The 24,148-nt window shown below is 42.2% G+C and overlaps 1 protein-coding gene across 1 annotated transcript; it reads right to left on the reverse strand.

Moving 5' to 3' along the window:
• Positions 1–12,268: 12,268 nt before the first annotated feature.
• On the reverse strand, positions 12,269–16,654 carry LOC115179693 (gap junction alpha-8 protein-like). Its single transcript, XM_029741376.1, has 2 exons — positions 16,556–16,654; positions 12,269–16,148 (listed from the first exon to the last, which is right to left on the reverse strand). Exon 2 carries the CDS (start codon positions 16,131–16,133, stop codon positions 14,985–14,987), a length of 1,149 nt encoding a protein of 382 aa, XP_029597236.1. The 5' UTR covers positions 16,134–16,148; positions 16,556–16,654; the 3' UTR covers positions 12,269–14,984.
• Positions 16,655–24,148: the final 7,494 nt, after the last annotated feature.

Raw genomic sequence — 24,148 nt, forward strand, 5'->3', positions numbered from 1 at the left:
TGACAGGTTAGTAGAGGAGTGGCGCTGAGAGTTCTGGGCCATCTCGGCCCATGGCACGAACCTCGCCCACTCCCCTGGCCGGTCCTGGCAACACGACCGCAGGAACCTGCCCACATCCTGGTTAATGCGCTCTACCTGCCCATTACTCTCGGGGTGAAAACCCGAGGTCAGGCTGACCGAGACCCCCAGCCTCTTCATAAACGATCTCAACACCCTGGAAGTAAACTGGGGACCCCGATCAGATACGATGTCCTCGGGCACCCCGTAGTGCCAGAAGACTTGGGTGAATAGGGCCTCCGCGGTCTGTAGGGCCGTAGGAAGACCGGGTAATGGGAGCAGATGGCAGGACTTCGAGAACCGATCCACAACGACCAGGATGGTAGTGTTCCCCTGAGATGGAGGGGAGATCCGTAAGGAAATCCATCGAGAGGTGAGACCAAGGTCGCTGTGGAACGGGGAGGGGCTGTAATTTCCCCCGAGGCAGGTGCCTAGGAGCCTTGCACTGGGCGCACACCGAACAGGAAGAGACATAGTGTCTTACATCCTCAGCCAAGGTGGGCCACCAGTACTTTCCTTTCAGGCCTCGCACTGTCCGTTCCACTCCAGGATGACCCGAGGAGGGTAGAGTGTGAGCCCATCGGATCAGGCGATCGCGAACACCAAGCGGAACGAACTTCAGACCCGCGGGACATTGAGGGGGAGTGGGTTCCGCCTGAACCGCCTGCTCGATGTCCGCATCCACCTCCCATACCACCGGTGCCACTAGACAGGACGCCGGGAGTATGGGAGTCGGATCGATGGTCTGCTCCTCAGAGTCGTAGAGACGTGACAGTGCGTCGGCCTTCCGGTTCCGAGACCCCGGAATGTAGGAAAGGGTGAATTGGAACCTCGTAAAGAGCATGGCCCACCTGGCCTGACGAGGATTAAGTCTCCTCGCTGCTCGGATGTACTCCAGGTTACGGTGGTCGGTCCAGATGAGAAAAGGGTGACGTGCCCCCTCAAGCCAATGTCTCCACACTGTCAAAGCCTTGACCACGGCCAACAACTACCTGTCCCCCACGTCATAGTTGCGCTCCGCCAGACTCAGCTTCTTAGAAAATAATGCACAGGGGCGGAGCTTCGGAGGAGCGCCCGAGTGCTGCGACAGCACTGCTCCGACCCCAGCCTCGGACGCGTCCACCTCTACTATGAATGGCAAAGAGGGATCCGGATGCGCCAGCACCGGAGCGTCGGTAAACAGAACCTTCAGACGACGGAAGGCTCTGTCCGCCTCTGCCGACCACCGCAGTCGCACCGGACCCCCCTTCATCAGTGAGGTAATGGGAGCTGCCACCTGACCAAAACCCCGGATAAACCTCCGGTAATAATTGGCGAACCCCAAGAACCGCTGCACCTCCTTCACCGTGGTAGGGGTCGGCCAATTATGCACGGCCGTAACGCGATCACATTCCATCACCACCCCTGTGGTGGAAATGCGATATCCCAGGAAAGAGACGGCTCGTTTGGAGAACTCACATTTCTCAGCCTTGACGTATAGGTTATGCTCCAGCAGCCGCCCAAGCACTCTGCGCACCAGAGCCACATGCGCGGCGCGTGTGGCGGAGTAGATCAGAATGTCATCGATGTACACCACCACACCCTGTCCGAGAACCTCGTCCACAAAGGATTGGAAGACAGCAGGAGTATTTTTTAACCCATACGGCATGACGAGGTACTCATAATGGCCAGATGTGGTACTAAATGCGGTTTTCCACTCGTCTCCCCCTCGGATGCGCACCAGGTTATACGCGCTCCTGAGATCTAGTTTGGTGAAGAAGCGCGCCCTGTGAAATGACTCCACCGCCGTAGCAATGAGAGGTAGCGGGTAACTGAACCCCACTGTGATCGAATTTAGACCTCTATAGTCAATGCACGGGCGCAGACCTCTCTCCTTCTTCTTCACAAAAAAGAAGCTCGAGGAGACAGGGGATTTAGATGGCCGAATGTATCCCTGTATCCCCACGAAATCTGAGGGTTGTGAGTGGCTAGCCAGGGGATACCCAGTACCACTGGAAACGCCGGGGAGTCAATGAGGAAGAGGCTGATACGTTCCACATGACCCCCCCACGTCGCCATAACAAGTGGTACATTAGCCTCCCCCCCTTGGCCGGACCCTAGTGGTCGACTGTCTAAGGCGTGCACAGGGAAGGGGTGGTCCAGCTGAACCAGGGGAATCCCTAACCTTTTAGCGACCCCACGGTCCATAAAACTCCCAGCTGCACCTGAATCGACTAGTGCCTTATACTGGAAGTGAGGGGAAAAATCAGGAAAACAAACTGAAATGTACATATGGTCGACAGGGGGCTCTGGGTGTGGCTGGTGCTGACTCACCTGGGGGGTCGATGTAGTGCTCTGCCTGCCATCCGAACTCCCGGGGGGACCCCTCCAGCACCGGTCCGCAGTGTGGGATGGGGATGGAAGCTATACTGTTACACTGGCAAGACTAAAGTGTCTATAAGAACATCCAATAGTCTAAGGTATATGAAATACAAATCGTATAGAGAGAAATAGTCCTATAATTCCTATAATATCTACAACCTAAAACATCTTACCTGGGAATATTGAAGACTCATGTTAAAAGGAACCACCAGCTTTCATGTTCTCATGTTCGGAGCAAGGAACTTAAACGTTTTTTACATGGCACAAATTGCACTTTTAATTTCTTCTCCAACACTTTTTTTTGTATTATTTAAACCAAATTGAACATGTTTCATTATTTATTTGAGGCTAAATTGATTTTATTGATGTATTATATTAAGTTAAAATAAGTGTTCATTCAGTATTGTTGTAATTGTCATTATTACAAATAAATAAAGTTTAAAAAATCGGCCGATTAATCGGCAGCGCCTTTGTTGGTCCTCCAATAATCGGCATCGGTATCGGCGTTGAAAAATCATAATCGGTCAACCTCTAGTATAAACCATTTCAAATTCCTTATAGTAAGCAAACCGGACAGCACAATTGTATTCTTTTTTATTGATGGATAGCCAGGGGCACACTCCAACACTCAGACATCATTTACAAACAAAACATTTGTGTTTAGTGAGAGTACAGATCAGAGGCAGTAGGGATGACCAGGGATGTTCTCTTGATAAGTGTTTGAATTGGACAATTTTCCTGTCAATAAGTAACGGGTACTTTTGGGTGTCAGGGAAAATGTATGGAGAAAAAAGTACACAATTTTCTTTAGGAATGTAGTGAAGTAAAAGTAGGCAAAAATACAAATAGTAAAGTACAGATACCCCCCAAAAATACTTAAATAGTACTTTAAAGTATTTTTACTTAAGTACTTTACACCACTGTGTACATGTAGCCTATAGCCTGTTTTAGAGAAATGTAATCATTGAATATTGTAAGAGCTTTCATTGTCTGCTTATATGCCCCCTTTATTTATCTTACGGTTCTGACCTGGTGTACAGGGAGAATCCTGTAAGAACGGCCCGTGTTCTGAATTCTGTCGCTGTACATTTCAAAAGTGCTGAACAAGTAGTTATATTGACTACGTCCTAGCTCGCTCATTCATGTCTTAATCGAAATTACGGATTGCCTCTTTTCCGCTCGTTGTCTCCTTATGCCATAGTTTGTACATCTCAATTGTCAGTAGAACCCACATTTGTTTAAGCAAGTCAGCCATATATCAGCTATGGTTTTTAAAGGCAGTAAATGAGGCTGAATGAACTGTTTCGGTGCCAGACAAGGCTCCGCTGATAGCCAGGTGTAGCAGTGATAAGGTGTTGGGATTCTGCTGTTGGGACAGCTTGATTGTAGGCCCTAACAGTTTGTGGGCACCGTTTGTCACCATTATAGTACAATTAATGTATTGTTTAGTGTTGTGGAGTGGCTTTGCTGGCATGCATTAAAAACTGTAATGATAGAATTTGCCACACCAAGATTTAGATGCTAAAATCTGCACTGATTACCGGATAGCCAGGGGCATACTCCAACACACAGACATCATTCAGATTTGTGTATCCGCCAGATCAGAGGCAATAGAGATGACCAGAGATGTTCTTAATAAGTGCGTGAATTGGACCATTTTCCTGTTCTGCTAAACATTCAAAATGTCACAAGTACTTTTGGGTGTCAGGGAAAATTCATGGAGTAATGTTGATGTTTCAACGTCACAATATACTGTATGCTTCCCTACATTTTTTCAGCTGGTAAAGGTGGAACTTCAGATGAGTCTTGTGAGGCCTGTGGTCGTCCTAGAGCAAACAAACAAACATGTACGTGTTCGTGAGAGTCACCTTGCCATAACTGCAGGCAACAGGATTATGGAATGTCTTGCCCTTTTGATTATGGAGTGTGGTGCCGTCTGAAGTTTATGGAGTATTTTGCCATTTTAGTTATATTGTTTATGGCACAGTCTGTGAGTGGTTTACATAAAGGTGTTGCCATAAGGTGGACCTTAGACAACATTCAAATAACAGGCTATAGCGAACCAGTTTAGAAACAACTGTATATAAAGTGATCAGGAAAGTACATGTGAAATTTACCATGCACATTTATGGATTAACACTTAAATTTGCTATTTTTTATTTCTCAAATCAGAGGAATTATATTTTACTAATTAGTATTTTACTCATTCCTCTGTCTTTAAAGATCGAAGTGACTAAAGATCTATTTGCTCTTTATTCATGTATTACACATGTATCATTCACTTAATTAGGTTTAAAGAGAATGATTAATCAGTAATTGTTGTGAATTACTTGCTCAAATCTAGACTACCGGACTGCAGTCAGACTGCAGTGTTTCCAGGTTAGAGGTCATTCCCTGCTCCCTGTGCGGGTAATGGTCAGGCATGCACAAGTAGATTGAGTTGATCTTCTCTTTGTAGCTTAGGTGTCCTCTTTCTACTCTCCTCTCTGCACACCAGAGACCTGAGAACACACAACAACAGAGGCTACATATCATCACACACTTTATGTTAAACAGACACATGTTGTTTTGCGTTATCATCAAACAGGGGATATAGCACATGTATACTGATAGGATCATGTTTTGATTACCCTGTTGTTGCAGGAAATGTCCGCAGGTTGACAAAGTGCAGTCAACTTAACTCTAAGGGCAACAATTATCTGATTGGTTTAGGGCAGAACAAATCTGATTGGTTTCTAAAAAAAAATCACAGAAATGTCCTACACAGCAGGAAATGCAAACATGTAGTTAATATGAGGTTGAAAAAGACCTCTAAAGTTTATTTCCACTTTAAAATGGCAGACTTGATTAGCACTAACTAAAAATGTAACCAACAAAACGTCCATTAATTATAATCCACACAGTAATTCATATTTCCTGTTGCTGCAGGATTATTTTCCCGCTATGAGAAACTGGTTAAATTAAGATCCTACACCTGTAGTAGCCTTTGTAGAATAAACATAATTTGGCAATTGAAATTTAACACCTATCAATCATTAAGTAAATAGATCAGTTAGCTACCTCGGGCTGGTGTTTTACCACATCCTGTTGAGACAAAGTCCTACAACACAAACAGAGAGCATCAGCGCTGTCTCACAAACACACATACACACACACACACACACAATAATTCAGCCCTGGCATTCTATCCACACCTGCCCACATCACTGTGCGCGCCATCAACTCAAATCATGAGTAATGATCTTAGAAAAGTAATTCATAGGGCTTTAATAGGAAGTATGATAAATAGACTATTGAGGTATTCAATAAATGTCTTGTTTCATCTAACACGTCTAAGCAGGAATCCATGATTCAAGATAATTTGATGTGTAACCTAATCTAGTGATCAGAGCCCCCAGAAAACGTGTGGCGAGACAACAATTACCCCAGTACTTTTCAATCTAGTGTGGCGTCGCCACACCACCTTCAAAGCAGCAGCACCGAACGTGTTTACCAGAGATATTCATTAGTTAATTTCATAGACAAGCATAGAAAAATATTTTGCAATGGAAAAGAAAGCAGGCGTTTCAGCCCGTTTTGTCTGCTTTGTCTTAGTAAATGCAACCCTACCTCCTGATTTCACGCGGTAACCCCCACACTTGCTGCGACAGGTGGATTCACTTGTCAGTCACTTGTAACTCCTAACTACAGCCTACAGAGCCTCATCAACCACTCCTCTCAACAACTCTGACTCTGCACTTGGTTTCTTTCCTTACTCACGCTACTCTCCGGTCTGTGGGAACCTGGTGGAATCTGACTTTGTAGCTGTGTTATCTAGTGGTGACCCTCTTCTCCTGCCTGGTTGCCTGCCTCATACTAGAGTGAACACAAATGTCCATGGAAAACAAGGTATGTGTTACCAAAAGCAGTTAATAAAAGCAGTTTAGTCATTCTCTAAAACTATCTAGAATGATTCAATCTATAGCTAGCTAACAAAACTGCCAAAGTTAGCTTGTTGGTGATTATTCACGAATTAAGCAGAGCCAGAAAGGAAACCCGAGTGCCCCACCTCAGTCGACGCATCAGCTGAGATGGTACCAATTATAAGCTAGTATCAATCACGTCTACCTTATTTGACGGTTTAATTAAATTGACCGTGTCCGCTCACTCATTCTGCTGCTGCTTACTGCGCTAAAGTCTTCTTGGGTATGACGCTACAAGCTTGGCATACATGTATTTGGGGAGTTTTTCCCATTCTTCTCTGCAGGTCCTCTCAAGATCTGTCAGGTTGTTATTTTCAGGTCTCTCCAGAGATGTTCGATCGGGTTCAAGTCCAGGCTTTGACTGGGCCACTCAAGGACATTCAGAGACTTGTCTCAAAGCCACTCCAGCATTGACTTGGTTGTGTGCTTAGGTTCGTTGTCCTGTTGGAAGGTGAACCTTCGCCCAGACTGTAGTCCTGAGCGCTCTGGAGCAGGTTTTCATCAAGGATCTCTCTGTACTTTGCTCCGTTCATCTTTCTCTCGATCCTGACTAGTCTCCCAGTCCCTGTCACTGAAAAACATCCCCACAGCATGATGCTGCCATCACCATGCTTCATCGTAGGGATGGTGCCAGATTTCCTCCAGACGTGACACTTGGCATTCAGGCCAAAAAGTTCAATCTTGGTTTCATCAGACCAGAGAAAAAAGCCATGTTCCTTTTAGAGTGGCTTCTGTCTGGCCACTCTACCTTAAAGGCCTGATTGGTGGCGTGCTGCAGAGAAGTTAGTCCTTCTGGAACGTTCTCCACAGAGGAACTCTGGAGCTCTGTCAGAGTGACCAATGGGTTCTTGGTCATCTCCCTGACCAAGACCCTTCTCTACCGATTGCTCAGTTTGGCCGGGCTGCCAGCTCTAGAAAGTGTCTTGGCGGTTCCAACGTTCTTCCATTTAAGAATGATGGAGGCCACTGTGTTCTTGGGGACCTTCAATGCTTCAGACATTTTTTGGTACCCTTCTCCAGATCTGTTCCTCGACACAATCCTGTCTCTGAGCTCAATGGACAATTCCTTTGACCTCATGGCTTGGTTTTTGCTCCGGCATGTACTGTCAACTGTGGGACCTTACATAGACAGGTGTGTGCCTTTCCAAATGATGTCCAGTCAATTGAATTTACCTGAGAGGTGAACTCCAATCAAGTTGTAGAAACATCTCAAGGATGATCAATGGGAACAGGATGCACCTGAGCTCAATTTGAGTCATAGGGTCTGAATACTTATGTAAATAAGGTATTTCTGTTTTTTAAACCTGTTTTCGCTTTGTCATTATGGGGTATTGTGCATAGATTGATGAGGATTTTTTGTTTATTTAATACATTTTAGAATACGGCTGTAACGTAACAAAATGTGGAAAAATTCAAGGGGTCTGACTACTTTCCGAATGCATTGTATATTGCCTTAATAAATTGTTAAATATATTACAACACTGAACAAAAATATAAACGCAACATGCAACAATTTCAAAGATTTTACTGAGTAACAGTTCATAATATGAAATCAGTCAATTGATATAAATTCATTATGCCCTAATCTACGGATTTCACATGACTGGGAATACAGATATGCATCTGTTGGTCACAGATACCTTAAAAAAAAGTAGGGGCGTGGATCAGAATACCAGTCAGTATCTGGTGTGACCACCATTTGCTTCATGCAGCGCAACACATCTCCTTCGCATAGAGTTGATCAGGCTGTTGAATGTGGCCTGTGGAACGTTGTCCCACACCTCTTCAATGGCTGTGTGAACTTTCTGGACATTGGCAGGAACTAGAACACGCTGTCGTACACGTCGATCCAGAGCATCCCAAACTTGCTCAATTGGTGACATGTCTAGTGAGTGGAAGAACTGGGACATTTTCAGCTTCCAGGAATTGTGTACAACTATTTGCGACATGGGGCCATGCCTTATCATGTTGAAACATGAGGTGATGGCGGTGGATGAATGGCACAAAAATGGGCCTCAGGATCTCGTCACGGTATATCTGTGCATTAAAATTGCCATTGATAAAATGCAATTGTGTTTGTTGTCCCATACCATAACCCCACTGCCACCATGGGGCTCTCTGTTCAAAGTGTTGACATCAGCAAACCGCTCGCCCACATGACACCATCTGCCCGGTGCTCATCGAAGATGAGTCAGGTCACCTGCAGTCAGGTCAAGACCCTGGTGAGGACGACAACCACACAGTTGAGCTTCCCTGGGACGATTTCTGACAATTTGTGCAGAAATTCTTCGGTTGTCCCAGTTTCATCAGCTGTTCAGGTGGCTGGTCTCAGACGATCCCACAGGTGACAAAGTCGGATGTGAAGGGCCTGGGCTGGCATGGTTACATGTGGTCTGCGGTTGCGAGGCTTGTTGGACGTACTGCCAATTCTCTAAAACGACGTTGGAGGCGGCTTATGATAGAGAAATGAACATTCAATTCTCTGCCAACAGCTCTGGTGGGCATTCCAAAAAATTATACATCTGTGGCATTGTGTTGTGTGACAACTGCATATTTTAGAGTGATGATTTATTGTCCCCAGCACAAGGTGCACCTGTGTAATGATCATACTGTTTAATCAGCTTCTTGATATGCTATAACTGTCAAGTGGATGGATTATCTTGGCAAAGGAGAAATGCTTACTAACAGGGATGTAAACAAATTTGTGCACAACATTTGAGAGAAATAAGCTTTTTGTGCATATGGTAAATTTTGGGGATATTTTACTTCAGCTCATGAAACATGGGACCAACACTTTACATGTTGCGTTTATATTTTTGTTCAGGACCATGTCATTTTCTTTCTGAACCGTTTGTGGCACAAATTCTTTTACTTTTAGATTTGTGTGTATTGTTGTGAATTGTTAGATACTACTGCACTGTTGGAGCTAGGAACACAAGCATTTTGCTACACCTGCAATAACATCTGTTAAATATGTGTATGTGACCAATAAAATGTGATTTGAATTTCATGGCTTAAAAGTAAAAAAGCTACAAATTATTTCCACAAAACAGTTTACACCACAATATGAACCCATTTGTCCAACCATAATATACCAAACAAAAATATAAACGCAACATGTAAAGTGTTGGTCCCATGTTTCGTGAGCCTGTGTTGTGATTCTCACACTGTTCAAACCGCACAACTGAATAAAAAGCTTAACCTATAGATCACATAATAACAAAACAAATAATCTGAACTAAAAACGATTATAAAAAACTATTTTTGAATTTCTGTGCACCACGCTGAGTTCATAAAGATTGTCTGAAAGGAAACAAGTGTGAAAACACCCTTAATGACAAAGGACGAAGAACATAGACCAATAGGAAAGAAGCAAAGCGTCTAAACATGGAAACATAAACAATATGGCCTGGTGGGTGATAATAACGGCGTGCAATATAAAGGGGAAGTAATCAGGGAGGTGATGAAGTCCAGGTGTACCTAATGAGGCTTAGGTGTGCATAAGGATGGGTTGCCAGGACCGGTAGTTAGTAGACCGGCGACGTCGAGCACTGGAGAGGGGGAGCAGGAGTGGACGTGACAAGGGACACCAAAGACCTAAACTCAATTGGTTTTAGATGTATATGTCATTTGTACTGGAAGCTATTGAAAATGTGATATGTAAGTGAATTAATAACCACAGCTGTATAGGATAAATATTTGTAGAAAATCAAAGGGGAGGAACACAAAATCAATAAAAGGTGTACCTTTGATAAGAGAGGTCAAGGAACCCACCACACTTGTCTGTAGATCTGAGGCTCATATGCACAGAGAGCTATTTGAGCCATCACAGGAAATATTGGTCTCAAATCAGTGAAATGAAAAATGGCAATTCTAATGGGTGTAGCCTATTATGGACGGGGGAAGTCAGAGACCTAACCGCAAGTGGTTTTAGATGTATATGTCATGTGGATAGGAAGCTATTGAACATCAGATCTGTATGTGAATTAATATCTTAATCTTTAATAGGAAAAATATTTGTAGAGATTCAAAGGGGAGGAATAAAAAAAAGTGCACCTTTGATGAGAGAGTTGAAGGAACCCACAGCCCTTGTCTGTAGATCTTTATCTCATCTGGATAGAAAGGTATTCAAAATTAGGCCTATCAGAAGAAATATGCCTATGCAATCAGGGAAGTGGTGAATTGGAATTTTGATGAATGTAGCATGGATGAGGGGGGTCAGTGACTTCACAGTATGTGGTTGTACATTTCCATTTCACCTGGATAAGGAGCTTTTGAAAGGTATCCTTGTGAATGGGTCAAATATAGTACCCTTAGTAGTTAGCGGTAATTAATAAAAATGTTGGGCCCGTCAGCAACTGGAGGTCTTATGCAGTGTGTGTAATCTTCATGGGAATGCAAAACATAAACATTTTTGCATACATGCAATCACATGTATTGCACTTTTACGATGGTCCCTAAACCACCTGAAAACAGCACAATGCCTCCTTTTTGGCTCTGTTGAAGATTCACTATTCAGACATTCCTCCTTCATTTCATGGTTGCTAAAATTCAAATAGTTCGCTTAATTTCAGTTTATGTGACAAATAAAGGAACTATAGTGTAGAGAATCATTGTACCATCTAAACCGCTGTGAAATATATTTTCCAGAACCTAAAATATTGTATTTTCAGCTGTTTGAAGCTGGTGTACAAAAACCCAAAGTAAAAGCTGCAAAAAACGAAACATCTCTGTCATCATCCTAGGACCTTGACGAGCGATTTCAGAAAATCTAAAGTATTTTATTTTTTACTGTGGTGGAAGTAAACCCTCTGGCGCGAGCGACTCATTGAGGGAAGGAGACTAGAGCAGAGCCAGAAGTTCTGACTGAACAGATACACATTTGAGCCCCCCAGGACGGTGCATTTACTTTGTGCTATTATAATTTATGCTATAAAATCCTGCGATTTCATTGGGGCATTTCATTTCATGTTTGCATGACCTATGCGTCCACGGAGCTGACAGCCAGTAACCAGGTTTCCATCCAAACTTTTTATGCTAGTAAAGTACGTCAGATAAAAAATGTCATAACAGTCCTGATGGAAATAGAAGATTTGTCAGTAAACATTCCAAATGTCAGAGACACACAGAGACTGCATTTACAAAGGTAGCCGAATTCACATATTTTTTCCACTAATTGGTTTTTGACGAATCCCATCAGACCTTTTCACATCAGATCTTTTACAGAGCTGTTCTTGATTGGTCAAAAGACCAATTAGTGAGGAAAAAAATTCTGAATTGGGCTGCTTGTGTAAATACAGCTACACACACACACACACACACACACACACACACACACACACACACTGGTAGTAAATGGTAGGAATTCCAATAAAACATAAGCTATTGTGCTACCTTAGAGTTTGAAAGCATACTATGCTCTATGCCCAGCCATCATGTTGCTTGCTATGACTACACTACTACAACAATCTAAGCTTGTCAAGAGTTCAGTTTTCTGCTGCTGTGATGAGAAATGTTGTCTTTTCACATGTATAGTAACATGCTTCTCAATACAAGCTTTTTGTGGAGTAATAACCAAAAATGTGTTGCATTATCACAGTATTTGACAAGCAGACACTCAGAGTACCATCGAATCTGTGAAATGTAAGGGTTTAGGTTAGGTGAAATGTATTACACACCGATACAATTGATGAAAGTCATGGCCTTTTATACTTGCAAATTACAATACATACTGTGTGTGTGTGTGTGTGTGTGTGTGTGTGTGTGTGTGTGTGTGTGTGTGTGTGTGTGTGTGTGTGTGTGTGTGTGTGTGTGTGTGTGTGTGTGTGTGTGTGTGTGTGCAACCCAAGTCTGTATGTGTGATGCAGAAAAGACAAGGAGGCGGCACCTCTTGACCACACCTGACCTTTTATTGGCCTTGTTCACAGTTTCAAAAGATGATACTTGCACACAACTATGAGCAAATAGGACTACAAGTTAGTAAAACATTTTTTTTTTTATATGACTAAGAATACTTATTTTCATTGTAAAAACGGAATAAAATAATGACTTTGATACCGCTAGGACACTGAACCCTATGTTGAGGTTTGAAGTCACACGGCCCTCGTCTGTCTCTTGATTATTGGAAATGTACACAGCTTGATAATAAACTAATATTTCCTACTGATATTCCCAATATTCCCTAATATCTCAGATATTCCCTACTGACATTTAGATGAGCAGGGCAGCAAGGCCGATGACTTTCAACATGGCTCAATGTTTAACTGGATACCTTGCCAACGTTCATGAATTTGTTTTGGATTTCATTTTTAAATGAGATTTAATCCAAATGAACAGCACCCCATCTGGAGCAGCCCTCAGAAGTTAATGTCTGCCCCGTTCACATTGCACACATATCTGAGCTTTGGGCTAAGTTGATAACCTTGCAGCTTGTAGCGTATTGTTTAGGACAGGGGGGTGAGGGGCCACTGCACTATACTGAGATGGTTTGCATTTGTTGGTTGAACAAGGCTCAATACTCCCCCCTCCATGGAAGCATTACTTTCCCAACTATATCAACACTCAGAAATGTTTGCTTTACCTCATCTGGCTGGTGATTGTGCTAAACGCCTCTCATTATTTGTTGCAATGTGTTGATGGCGATACTGATTGCTGAATCATTCGGCCTCTGGCGAAATGGTAGGACTTAGTTGGAATGAAAGCACCATTTAAATGTTCAACAGAGAAAAATCAGTGTTCAAATCAGTCTTAAAAGGCACATTGTCTGGAACATGGTGATCTCTGGTCTGGGTCCTGTTCATTTGGGCACACAACGGAACACATTTTAAAATGTTTTTGCCAAAGCAAACGAAAACAAACCAGTTACAGTACTTATTTTCTGTTTGTCTGTTTTTGTCCGTTTGGTGCCTAATCAACACGACCCTGGTGTTTTTCTAAAGTAGGGTGATGGGTAACAGATATGCCAAACTTTGAGGAAGGAAGATAGGAGGGGGATTCTATTTCTCTAAACTGTATGTTTGAATAACCTAAAATAGAATTGGGATTTAATTCAAACTAACAACAGTAGAGTAGTTCCCAGAGCAACAACGCCTTAACCACTACACCGTTTTAAATAGCATTTTTTGTAAAATAATGAAAATAGACATTAAAGCGACAACACTAACATCGAATCAATTGACGCTCATAAAAACATTACAGACATTCCATTTAGACACACAGTTCAACTTTCAATTTCACAATATGATGTTTCAACGTCACAATATAGAAGGGCTCAGACAGACTGAAGACAAGTATCCGAAAGTATATCCACTTACAGTAATAAATGTTTCCATAGTTCAAAAGCAAGGTTGATTTTAAGGCCCGTGAATTGTTTCACTTCAGCATTTAGGTTCTGCCACTGTCCAGTTAGCAGAATTAGTGTCAATGGGTTTCTGATATGTATAGTTTTCATTTGTACCACAAATCAATCAACTAGATAACCAATACAATTTAAATGAATACCTCTTCATCGTATATTTGTACATATGAACATCGGTAAAGCAAGATGGCATATTGCCTGACAATATGACTCTTGGTTGATCTGTGTCCACACCTGACCGACATGATAGACGTTAGTGTGTTGACCACTGTGTAAATGAATTCATTTACATTTCATTCCAGTTTTGAAATATACATTGCGAACTAAGCACTTTGGCTACACTGCTAATTGTTGTCACATTTCATGAGATGGAATCAAAAGTTGTTTTCTTTCAAAGTTTGTCAAGGAAGGCCTGTTTTGTGAATATGAGTTCTTAATTTTTTCTCTCTTGTTCAACAATACTTTGTGCTGATAGGGCAAGATCTTTATCATCATGGCGGAAGAAAGTATTTGGCCCACGGTAGCTTCCATGGTTCCCATAGTTACCAATAAAATATATGTTTATCAAGGTTTTTTGATACATGTTGTGGATTAAAAAAGTAAATGCCAAGATTGATGTCAATTTTCATTTAAAGAGTGGTCATTTCTTTTTGAATTTTTTGATGTTGTTAGCAATTCTATGAGAATGTGATGTTTCACCTCACAGATAAAAATAAATACATCTGTAGATCTATTAGGTGAAATAAATTAGTTGTATATGTTTGAGTAGATGAGGTGAAATTATTGTAATACATACACACACGCTCAAGTGTAACCCTGACAGTACTTCAAAAATAACTTGCTCAATAGAAATATAACATTTAACATCAAGCTAAATGGATAGTCAAAAAAATGTAAACATCGGAAGCGTTTGATCATTTTTGGTTAAAACTCTTGATAGAAAATATGTGAATTAAAAAACAGCACATTTTTGTTAAATAATAACCTCCTCTTGTACGATACGAATCCTGCTGAAAATGACCTTTTTTCTTTCTGTTACCTTTTAAATAGATTGATAAAAACAGTACAAAAAATGCTGTCTTATAAAATACAAGTTTATCTTTCTTTTAAAACTAAAGGCTCCTTGCACATTGCACAGCATTTTAAACTCTTTTTACCGAATAACAAGCTGATGTTAACTTCCCTCACAGCGAGAGTTAAGGCTCTGTGAGGCTTTGCTCCCATGCTTTTTCACATTGATTTCACTTTCATACTGTCAAATCGTCTGACCTTGCCCTGCTGCTGGCTTTGCTTAAACTGCTGAGTGGTCTGGTGTCTGCTATCGTGTCGGTAGCCTCCACGTCGGGGTCCGCGGGGCCCTCGTCCTCGCCGCTTTCCGGTAGGACCCTCACCTCCGCCCCAGTGGTCTGGACGTAGGAAGGCAAAGACTCGTTGTACACTTTAGAGACGTTCTCACTTTCCGCCTGGTAAGGTACGGGCAGCCTGCCTGCCTCCATGCCCACCTCTGCTAAGGGGAAGAAGTGCGATGGGGGCTTGTCCTCCTCCAGCTGCTGGTAGCCCTTGGCCTTCTGGATGGATGACACGGCCATGGAGTGGAGGCTCTTTTCCCCAGGGGGGCTCTGGCCTTCGCCGTCCTGACCGCCCTGGGTCTGGGGCGGCGGCTTGCCGAACACGAAGCGGATCTTCTTCAGGCCCAGGTGGCTGATCTCCACAAAGTTGAGGAAGAGCGAGACGCATGCCACGGCCAACATGAAGATGATGAAGACAGTCTTCTCGGTGGGGCGCGACACGAAGCAGTCCACGGTGTTGGGGCAGGGCCAGCGGCTGCACTGGTACAGCGGTAGGATGCGGAAGCCGTACAGGAAGTACTGGCCCACCACGAATCCCACCTCGAACAGCGTCTTGAAGATGATGTGGCAGATGTAGGTCCTCAGCAGGGTGCCCTCCAGCCTGAACTTCTTGCTGCCCTTGGTGCTGGTCTCCTTGGTGGTGCGCACACTGCCCTGGTCAGGTGCTAGCGGCAGCCTCTCCTCACTCAGCTCCTGCTGGCGGTTCAACTCAGCCTCCTCGCGCTCCTTGCGCTTCTCCTCCATGTGGACATAGTGCACAGCGTGGCCCACGTACACCAGCGAGGGTGTAGACACAAAGATGATCTGGAGAACCCACAGACGGATGTGCGAGATGGGGAAAGCCTCGTCGTAGCACACGTTCTCGCAACCAGGCTGCTGGGTGTTGCACACGTAATCCGACTGCTCGTCGCCCCACACAAACTCAGCGGCTGTGCCCAGGATAAGGATCCGGAAGATGAAGAGCACTGTGAGCCACACCCTTCCAATCACCGTCGAGTGTTCATTTACTTCCTCTAATATGTTTCCCAAGAAGCTCCAGTCACCCATGATCAACAATCAGCGCTACATATTGAGGGTTGGAGAAGAGAAAATCAAGTTATAAATCAATCTGACGACAAAGAATGCAAAGAATCCTTGTGTTGCATCCACAACTCTCCTTTGTCGATCCCCATATAATAATCAAAAATGTTCTTTATAGCTAGCTACATTGCTGTAGCTAACTACAGCAATGATGAGCCACTCACTCACTCTTTGTCAAATCCCGAGAGCGCAAACACAAAATCGCTGCATGCCTCTTTGCCTCACCCCAAATTACTAAAACCAACAGTCCAAAAGCACATTTTAGCTACAAACACCATAGCAATAAACACCTTAACTCTCTAAACTCGATATAAATAATCAATCCCAGGTTAAATTATTCCAGAAACACGAATATAATATTGGTGAAAGTTAACAAATGGGCAACTTGCCACAGTGAGAGCTCCAGTGTAGTTGTGTTCCCCTTCTCTTGGCACCCAATGGTGTGAAGTGAACTTTTTTCCTCTCTCTTTCCCACCTAAGGCCCCCAGTCCTTGTCGCACCACTGAGCAGAAGTGAATGAATTGAGTCTGATGGTTGGTTTTTAGATTGCGGCAATATTTAAGCTGGGAGCCAGACAGCCTTTATTCGCCGGGCGACGTGTGGTGACGCAGAAAACAATGGGATCACCCAACACAAATGGGAACGTATGGGACACCGCAGTTGGGAATGATACCAACTCATGTAGTGTACAATATACATGGTGTGTCCTATTGAATGGTTTTATATTAGGGAGGGGAAGGAAGACAGGCAAGGCACATCCTAATGAGCTTGCTGCCGACAATAAAGCTGTTTACTGACTTGGTTAGACAGAGAGATATATCAACTGATGTAGATTGTTTATTGGTGAATTAGACATTTCATGTGGAATGTACTGTGATCAGCAATAAATAATATACTGTACACTGTTCTGAAATGTGTGTGATGTTTTTGAGAAAGTTTACATTTTGTTGGTATTGATCAACAATGTTGATTGTAAGGTCAGGTCATCCTTGTTTCTGTGGGCTTTTATAAATGCCTAGGAATGTATGATCTAACATTTTAGCAAAAAAACAGGACTTTGGTTTGCCCATAATCAAAATAAATATTGGTAACACTTTATTGAAAGCATCCAGGTATAAAGCTTTTCCAATTTTGTTCTTGGATTTGACTATGTCAAAAAGGTCAGGCGTTGGTTTGGTCAGCTGTGACCCACAAAAAAATGTAAACTGAGATGTGGGAAACATATACTATGACAACGATATTCTTCTACTGTCTAAACAGTTTATCTTATTGATGTTCCCAGGAAACTGTAAGCAGACCAAACATTATAAAGAGACAAAAGACAACAATTATTTGCTAATGTTAATTTTTTTGCAATTTGTCTTCCAACCATTTCCACTGCATCTGTGTATATGGATGTTCATCAAGATATCGCACACTCAATGGCTTAAAGTGTCCCTCAAAGACAACAATAAACTTTACAGCAGCTATTTCAGATGTACAGATATCGCGGTAGAAATTTGCACATTTTCACCTAAAATCACATACCCACATCTAACTGCCTGTAGCTCAGGACCTGAAGCAAGGATATGCATATTCTTGATACCATTTGAAAGGAAACACTTTGAAGTTTGTGGAAATGTGAAATGAATGTAGGAGAATATAGCACATTAGATCTGGTAAAAAAATAATACAAAGAAAAAAACAAACCTTTTTTCTACTTTTTTTGTACCATCCTTTTTTAAGTGCAAGAGAAAGGCCATAATGTATTATTCCAGCCCAGGCACAATTTAGATTTTGGCCACTAGATGGCAGCAGTGTATGTGCAAAGTTTTAAACTGATCCAATGAACCATTTCATTTCACTTCCACATTTTGTATCAAGACTGCCCAAATGTGCCTAATTGGTATATTAATAACTTTTCAAGTTCAGAACAGTACACTCTCCTCAAGCAATAGCATGGTATTATTTCACTGTAATAGCTACTGTAAATTGGACAGTGCAGTTAGATTAATAAGAATGTAAGCTTTCTGCCAATATCTGATACAGTGAGGGAAAAAAGTATTTGATCCCCTGCTGATTTTGTACATTTGCCCACTGACAAAAAAATGATCAGTCTATAATTTTAATGGTAGGTTTATTTGAACAGTGAGAGACAGAATAACAACAAAAAAATCCAGAAAAATGCATGTCAAAAATGTTATAAATTGATTTGCATCTTAATGAGGGAAATAACTATTTGACCCCTCTGCAAAACATGACTTAGTACTTGGTGGCAAAACCCTTATTGGCAATCACAGAGGTCAGATGTTTCTTGTAGTTGGCTACCAGGTTTGCACACATCTCAGGAGGGATTTTGTCCCACTCCTCTTTGCAGATCTTCTCCAAGTCATTAAGGTTTTGAGGCTGACGTTTGGCAACTCGAACCTTCAGCTCCCTCCACAGATTTTCTATGGGATTAAGGTCTGGAGACTGGCTAGGCCACTCCAGGACCTTAATGTGCTTCTTCTTGAGCCACTCCTTTGTTGCCTTGGCTGTGTGTTTTGGGTCATTGTCATGCTGGAATACCCATCCACGACCCATTTTCAATGCCCTGGCTGAGGGAAGGAGGTTCTCAACCAAGATTTGACGGTACATGGCCCCGTCCATCGTCCCTTTGATGCGGTGAAGTTGTCCTGTCCCCATAGCAGAAAAACACCCCCAAAGCATAATGTTTCCACCTCCATGTTTGACGGTGGGGATGGTGTTCTTGGGGTCATAGGCAGCATTCCTCCTCCTCCAAACACGGCGAGTTGAGTTGATGCCAAAGAGCTCCATTTTGGTCTCATCTGACCACAACACTTTCACCCAGTTGTCCTCAGAATCATTCAGATGTTCATTGGCAAACTTCAGACGGGCATGTATATGTGCTTTCTTGAGCAGGGGGACCTTGCGGGCGCTGCAGGATTTCAGTCCTTCATGGCGTAGTGTGTTACCAATTGTTTTCTTGGTGACTATGGTCCCAGCTGCCTTGAAATCATTGGCAAGATCCTTCTGTGTAGTTCTGGGCTGATTCCTCACCGTTCTCATGATCATTGCAACTCCACGAGGTGAGATATTGCATGGAGCCCCAGGCAGAGGAAGATTGACAGTTCTTTTGTGTTTCTTCCATTTGCGAATAATCACACCAACTGTTGTCACCTTCTCACCAAGCTGCTTGGTGATGGTCTTGTAGCCCATTCCAGCCTTGTGTAGGTCTACAATCTTGTCCCTGACATCCTTGGAGAGCTCTTTGTTCTTGGCCATGGTGGAGAGTTTGGAATCTGATTGATTGCTTCTGTGGACAGGTGTCTTTTATACAGGTAACAAACTGAGATTAGGAGCACTCCCTTTAAGAGTGTGTTCCTAATCTCAGCTCGTTACCTGTATAAAAGACACCTGGGAGCCAGAAATCTTTCTGATTGAGAGAGGGGTCAAATACTTATTTCCCTCATTAAAATGCAAATAAATTTATGACATTTCTGACATGCGTTTTTCTGGATTTGTTTGTTGTTATTCTGTCTCTCACTGTTCAAATAAACCTACCATTAAAATTATAGACTGATAATTTCTTTGTCAGTGGGCAAATGTACAAAATCAGCAGGGGATCAAATACTTTTTTCCCTCACTGTATGTCTATGTTCTGGGAAATGTTCTTGTTACTTACAACCTCATGATAATCGCATTAGCCTACGTTAGTTCAACCATCCCGCAGGGGACCCACCGATCCTGTAGAGGTTTTAACTCCATGCCTTAACCTTTACGGGACGTTGAGCTAACATGCGCTAATGTGATTAGCATGACAGTTGTAAGTAACAGCAAACTTTCCTGGACTTAGACATGTCTTATATGGGCAGAAAGCTTAAATTCTTGTTAATCTAACTGAACTGTCCAATTTACAGTAGCTATTACAGTGAAAAAAAAGATGCTATTGTTTGAGGAGAGTGCACAACAACAAAAAAATGTTTACTGGTTTGATACATTGACCTCTGAAGGTCAATAATGTACTTGCATTCAGTAATCTTGCTCTGATTTGTCGTCTTGAGGGTCCCAGAGATAAAATGTAGCATAGTTTTGTTTGATAAAATCCATTTGTTTATTCAAATGTAGGAACTGGGTTCTACAGTTTCAACCCCTGCTGTCTCTGGCTCCACACCCACCCCGCTCGGCCATCTAGATGTGTGAAAGTTAGTGTATATGCTAATGACCCATCATGTATGGCATTCCTGGGAGTGTGTTAAGTTAAATTTTGTATTACCATATAATTTTTGTATGTTTTCTATTGTTATGTACTTGAAAATGTATCAATTGACCAATCTGAAACTTTGCACACACACTGATGCCATCTAGTGACCAAAATCTAAATGCCACCTAAACTGCAATATTATATTATGGCCTTTCTCCTGCATTTCAAAGATAATGAGAGAAAAAAAAGGAAAACACATGTTTTTTTGTTTGTATTATCGTTTACCATATCTAATGTGTTACATTCTCCTTCATTAATTTCACATTTCCACAAACTTCAAAATGTTTCCTTTCAAATGCTATAAAGACTATGCATATCCTTGCTTCAGGGCCTGAGCTACAGGCAGTTATATTTTGGTATGTCATTTTAAGCAATTTTTTTAAAAAGGGTGTTACTAAAGTGTTACTAAAATCGGTTTCAACAGGGCGTGTCCTCAGGGTCATAATTCACAAACCACATCCTCTCTGCTGATTCTATTGGATCCACAACAGGACGTACCTTTCATCCAATGAGAAAACAATCTGCAGATGATACCTTCTGTCTCTCATTGGCTGAAGTGTGACAGTGGGCCCTCGGGTATGAGGGGGCTTGCTGATGACCCACTTGTTTTTAAGTAGAATACTGCATCTTTTCTTTATCATAGCTGTAAGTATCAGTTCTATGGATTGCAATATGCCCCAAAAAAGTTCCATCATCCCTCTAGATAGGAAGAGTTTCATTCCAAAACGCCATATATCAGAAATGTTGGAAAATAAGCTTTTATTGTTTTAAAGAAATTCTGAAAGAGATTTTTCACTATATAATCATCATGACAAACATGTACAGTATAGGTTTACAATATATCACATGATTGTTTCATTTCAGATTGACAAATAATTGTGTTTTTTTGCAAAATGCTATATGTCCGCCCCTCAGAGAAATAAGTAGTACTGCTAGGTTTTACACAGTCAAATGTAACAAATAACAAAACTATTTTATAAAGAACTGCACAAATGATACATTTGCGACATCAATATAAAACATAATAATAATATTATTCAATACAGTAATATGAGATCTGTATGTAAAACATTTACATTTGACATTTTTGTAGTTTAGCAGATGCTCTTATCCAGAGCAACTTACAGTAAGTGCATTCCTCTTCAAAAAGCTTGGTGAGACAACCACATATCACAGACAAATATACAGGATATGAATATTCCATTCCAGCTAAACTATGTATATACTGTATAGCGTTTTTCAAAAAAAAACATTTTCATGCACATCTAAAATATATATATTTTAAATCTAAGAATGAGTCATATTTTAGATCCGCGTGAAGGTACCCATAAGCGATAATTTCAGATTTAAAAAAAACACAAATGTAAAAAATTGGTGTGTTTTGGAAATATGTTCTTCATTATATCCCATTTTATCTGAAGTGTTTGATGACTGACCAGAAGTGGAAAGCATGGGTTAGAGTCTTTGAGTGACTATATAACTGGTCCAACTATATGATATTACAGAAGAAAAAGTATAATGCTGTATTTCAAAACATATCAAGTCTAAATGTATTTCGGTGAGAAAAATGGGTTGTGCGAGAACACAGGACAGCCAGCAGTAGTGATGCCCTTCAGCACATTGAGGCTGGGGTCATGGAGGTCATAGCACTAGACTGAGGGAAGAGTCAGACCAGACAGTAGTGGGTCAAGGATGCCTGCTAGTTCTGACCGTGTGGTTTGGTTAATGTTTCATCTCAGGAACAAAATGAAGCTGCCATTTTTTTTACAGCTTTTACATTGTTGTCCCATCAATAACCAGTTTTCCCCGAACTTTCCCTAAAGTGAATTTGAAAGGATATCCAGGTACAGAGACACATGTAGGCTAACGGGGCTAGTTCTCAGCACTGTACTTGTCTGTTAATGGCACTACTTGTTGATATTGCCAGTGCTAACGACCTAAGCCGAAAGCAGGGCGGTGAATGGCGCAGGGATTTTGCACAAAAGCATGATGTCATGATGGGGCATGCGGGCTCTATTGAGCAAGGGCGCTGAGGCGTGAGCCCAGATTGTGCCAATGAAGCACCTACTCGTCGCTAAGCGGAGGACTATCCCGCCAACAAAGTTATCTTACGCTTATCTGCCTACACGCCGTCGCGCCACACGTTTCCTGCTCTTGGGGTTGCGATTTAGCTGACGATCCCAGAATGATGCGATGATTTGGGATAGAGAGGATGCAAGGCATTAGGGGAAATGAAGGCCAGAGAGGACTCTCACGCTAGCATGTAGTAGTTATTTGGAGGGGAAGTATGCTAGTGCAAGTGGGTCTGGCTTTCATTGCACCCTATATGGAAATAGGACTGCTCAGCCATTTAAACATGTATAACAACGCAGACTAGTGTCTCTCTCTTAGGATATCCCACCTGCATGAATTTATTTAGCAGTACCCAATACCCAAAGCACTGAGGTTATTTGTCGCACTGTAATAGTATGGCTATAAGTATTCTTCTTGATCTTTGGGTGCTGCACAGTGGGTCTGCCTGTCTGTCAGTTAGTGAACGTCCCAGTCCCACATTGATTCCCCTCATCTGGTCTTCCTGTCATAATCCCATTAATCTCTATTCCAGGATCAGTCTTTTGATGATACCCAGGCGGGACGCTCTCTTCTCTGTTCTTTGTGCATACCAGAGATACCAGCCACAATAAGAAGGATTTGTCCGATTCAGCTCACTTACACTGGTGTGTGGGGGGGATAGGGAATGGGAATGGAGCAAATGGATGGAGGGATGGTCCCTCTTTGCTGCCTTACAGTGGAAAAGCCATGTTATAGTTGGAGTGGGACAAAGCCAGGGCAGCAATGATGCATTGTATGTGTAATAAATCTCACCCTCTCAACCAAACTTTAATGTGGGTATTTTTTGTTGTTGTTGATGTTATTTGGTGTCATGGAATGCAGTCAAACTAAATCTGCACATCGACAGTGCTCGTCAAAAGTTTGGACACACCTATTCATTCCAGGATTTGTACTATTTTCTACATTGTAGAATAACACTGAAGACATCAAAACTATGAAATAACACATATGGAATCATGTAGTAACCAAAAAAGTGTTCAACAAATCAAAATATATTTTATATTTCAGATTCTTCAAAGTAGCCACCCTTTGTCTTGATGACAGCTTTGTACAAGCTTGGCATTCTCTCAAACAGTTTCATGAGGTCGTCACCTGGAATTCATTTCAATTAACTTCTTGGTGACAGGGGGCAGTATTCGGAAATTCAGATGAATAACGTGCCCAAATTAAACTGCCTGCTACTCGGGCCCAGAAGGTGGATATGCATAGAAGATTTGGATAGAAAACACTCTGAAGTTTCTAAAACTGTTTGAATGATGTCTGTGAGTATAACAGAACTCATATGGCAGGCAAAAACCTGAGAAAAAATCCAACCAGGAAGTGGTTTGTAGTTTTTCAATTGATTGCCTAGCCAAACTACAGTGTCTGTGGGGTCATTTTGCACTTCCTAAGGCTCCCACTAGATGTCAACAGTCTTTAGAACCTTGTTTCATGCTTCTACTGTTACTGGGGAGAGAATAAGAGCTGTCTCAAGCCTGGGACCAGTGAGTTGTTGTCACGTCCTGACCAGCAGATGGAGCTGTGGTAGTAGTTTGGGGGTCAGGACGTGGCAGTCTTGTGTGTGTCTTGTGACTCCTAATCAGGAACAGCTGGGAATTGTTGTTCCTGATTGGGAGTCATATATGTA

The sequence above is a fragment of the Salmo trutta genome, chromosome 39 (assembly GCF_901001165.1).
Source record: "Salmo trutta chromosome 39, fSalTru1.1, whole genome shotgun sequence".
NCBI classification, from domain to species: domain Eukaryota; kingdom Metazoa; phylum Chordata; class Actinopteri; order Salmoniformes; family Salmonidae; genus Salmo; species Salmo trutta.

Excerpts from the sequence above, each read along its gene's own strand:
- LOC115179693 (XM_029741376.1), bottom strand. The coding sequence starts at position 16,133 with ATGGGTGACTGGAGCTTCTTGGGAAACATATTAGAGGAAGTAAATGAA.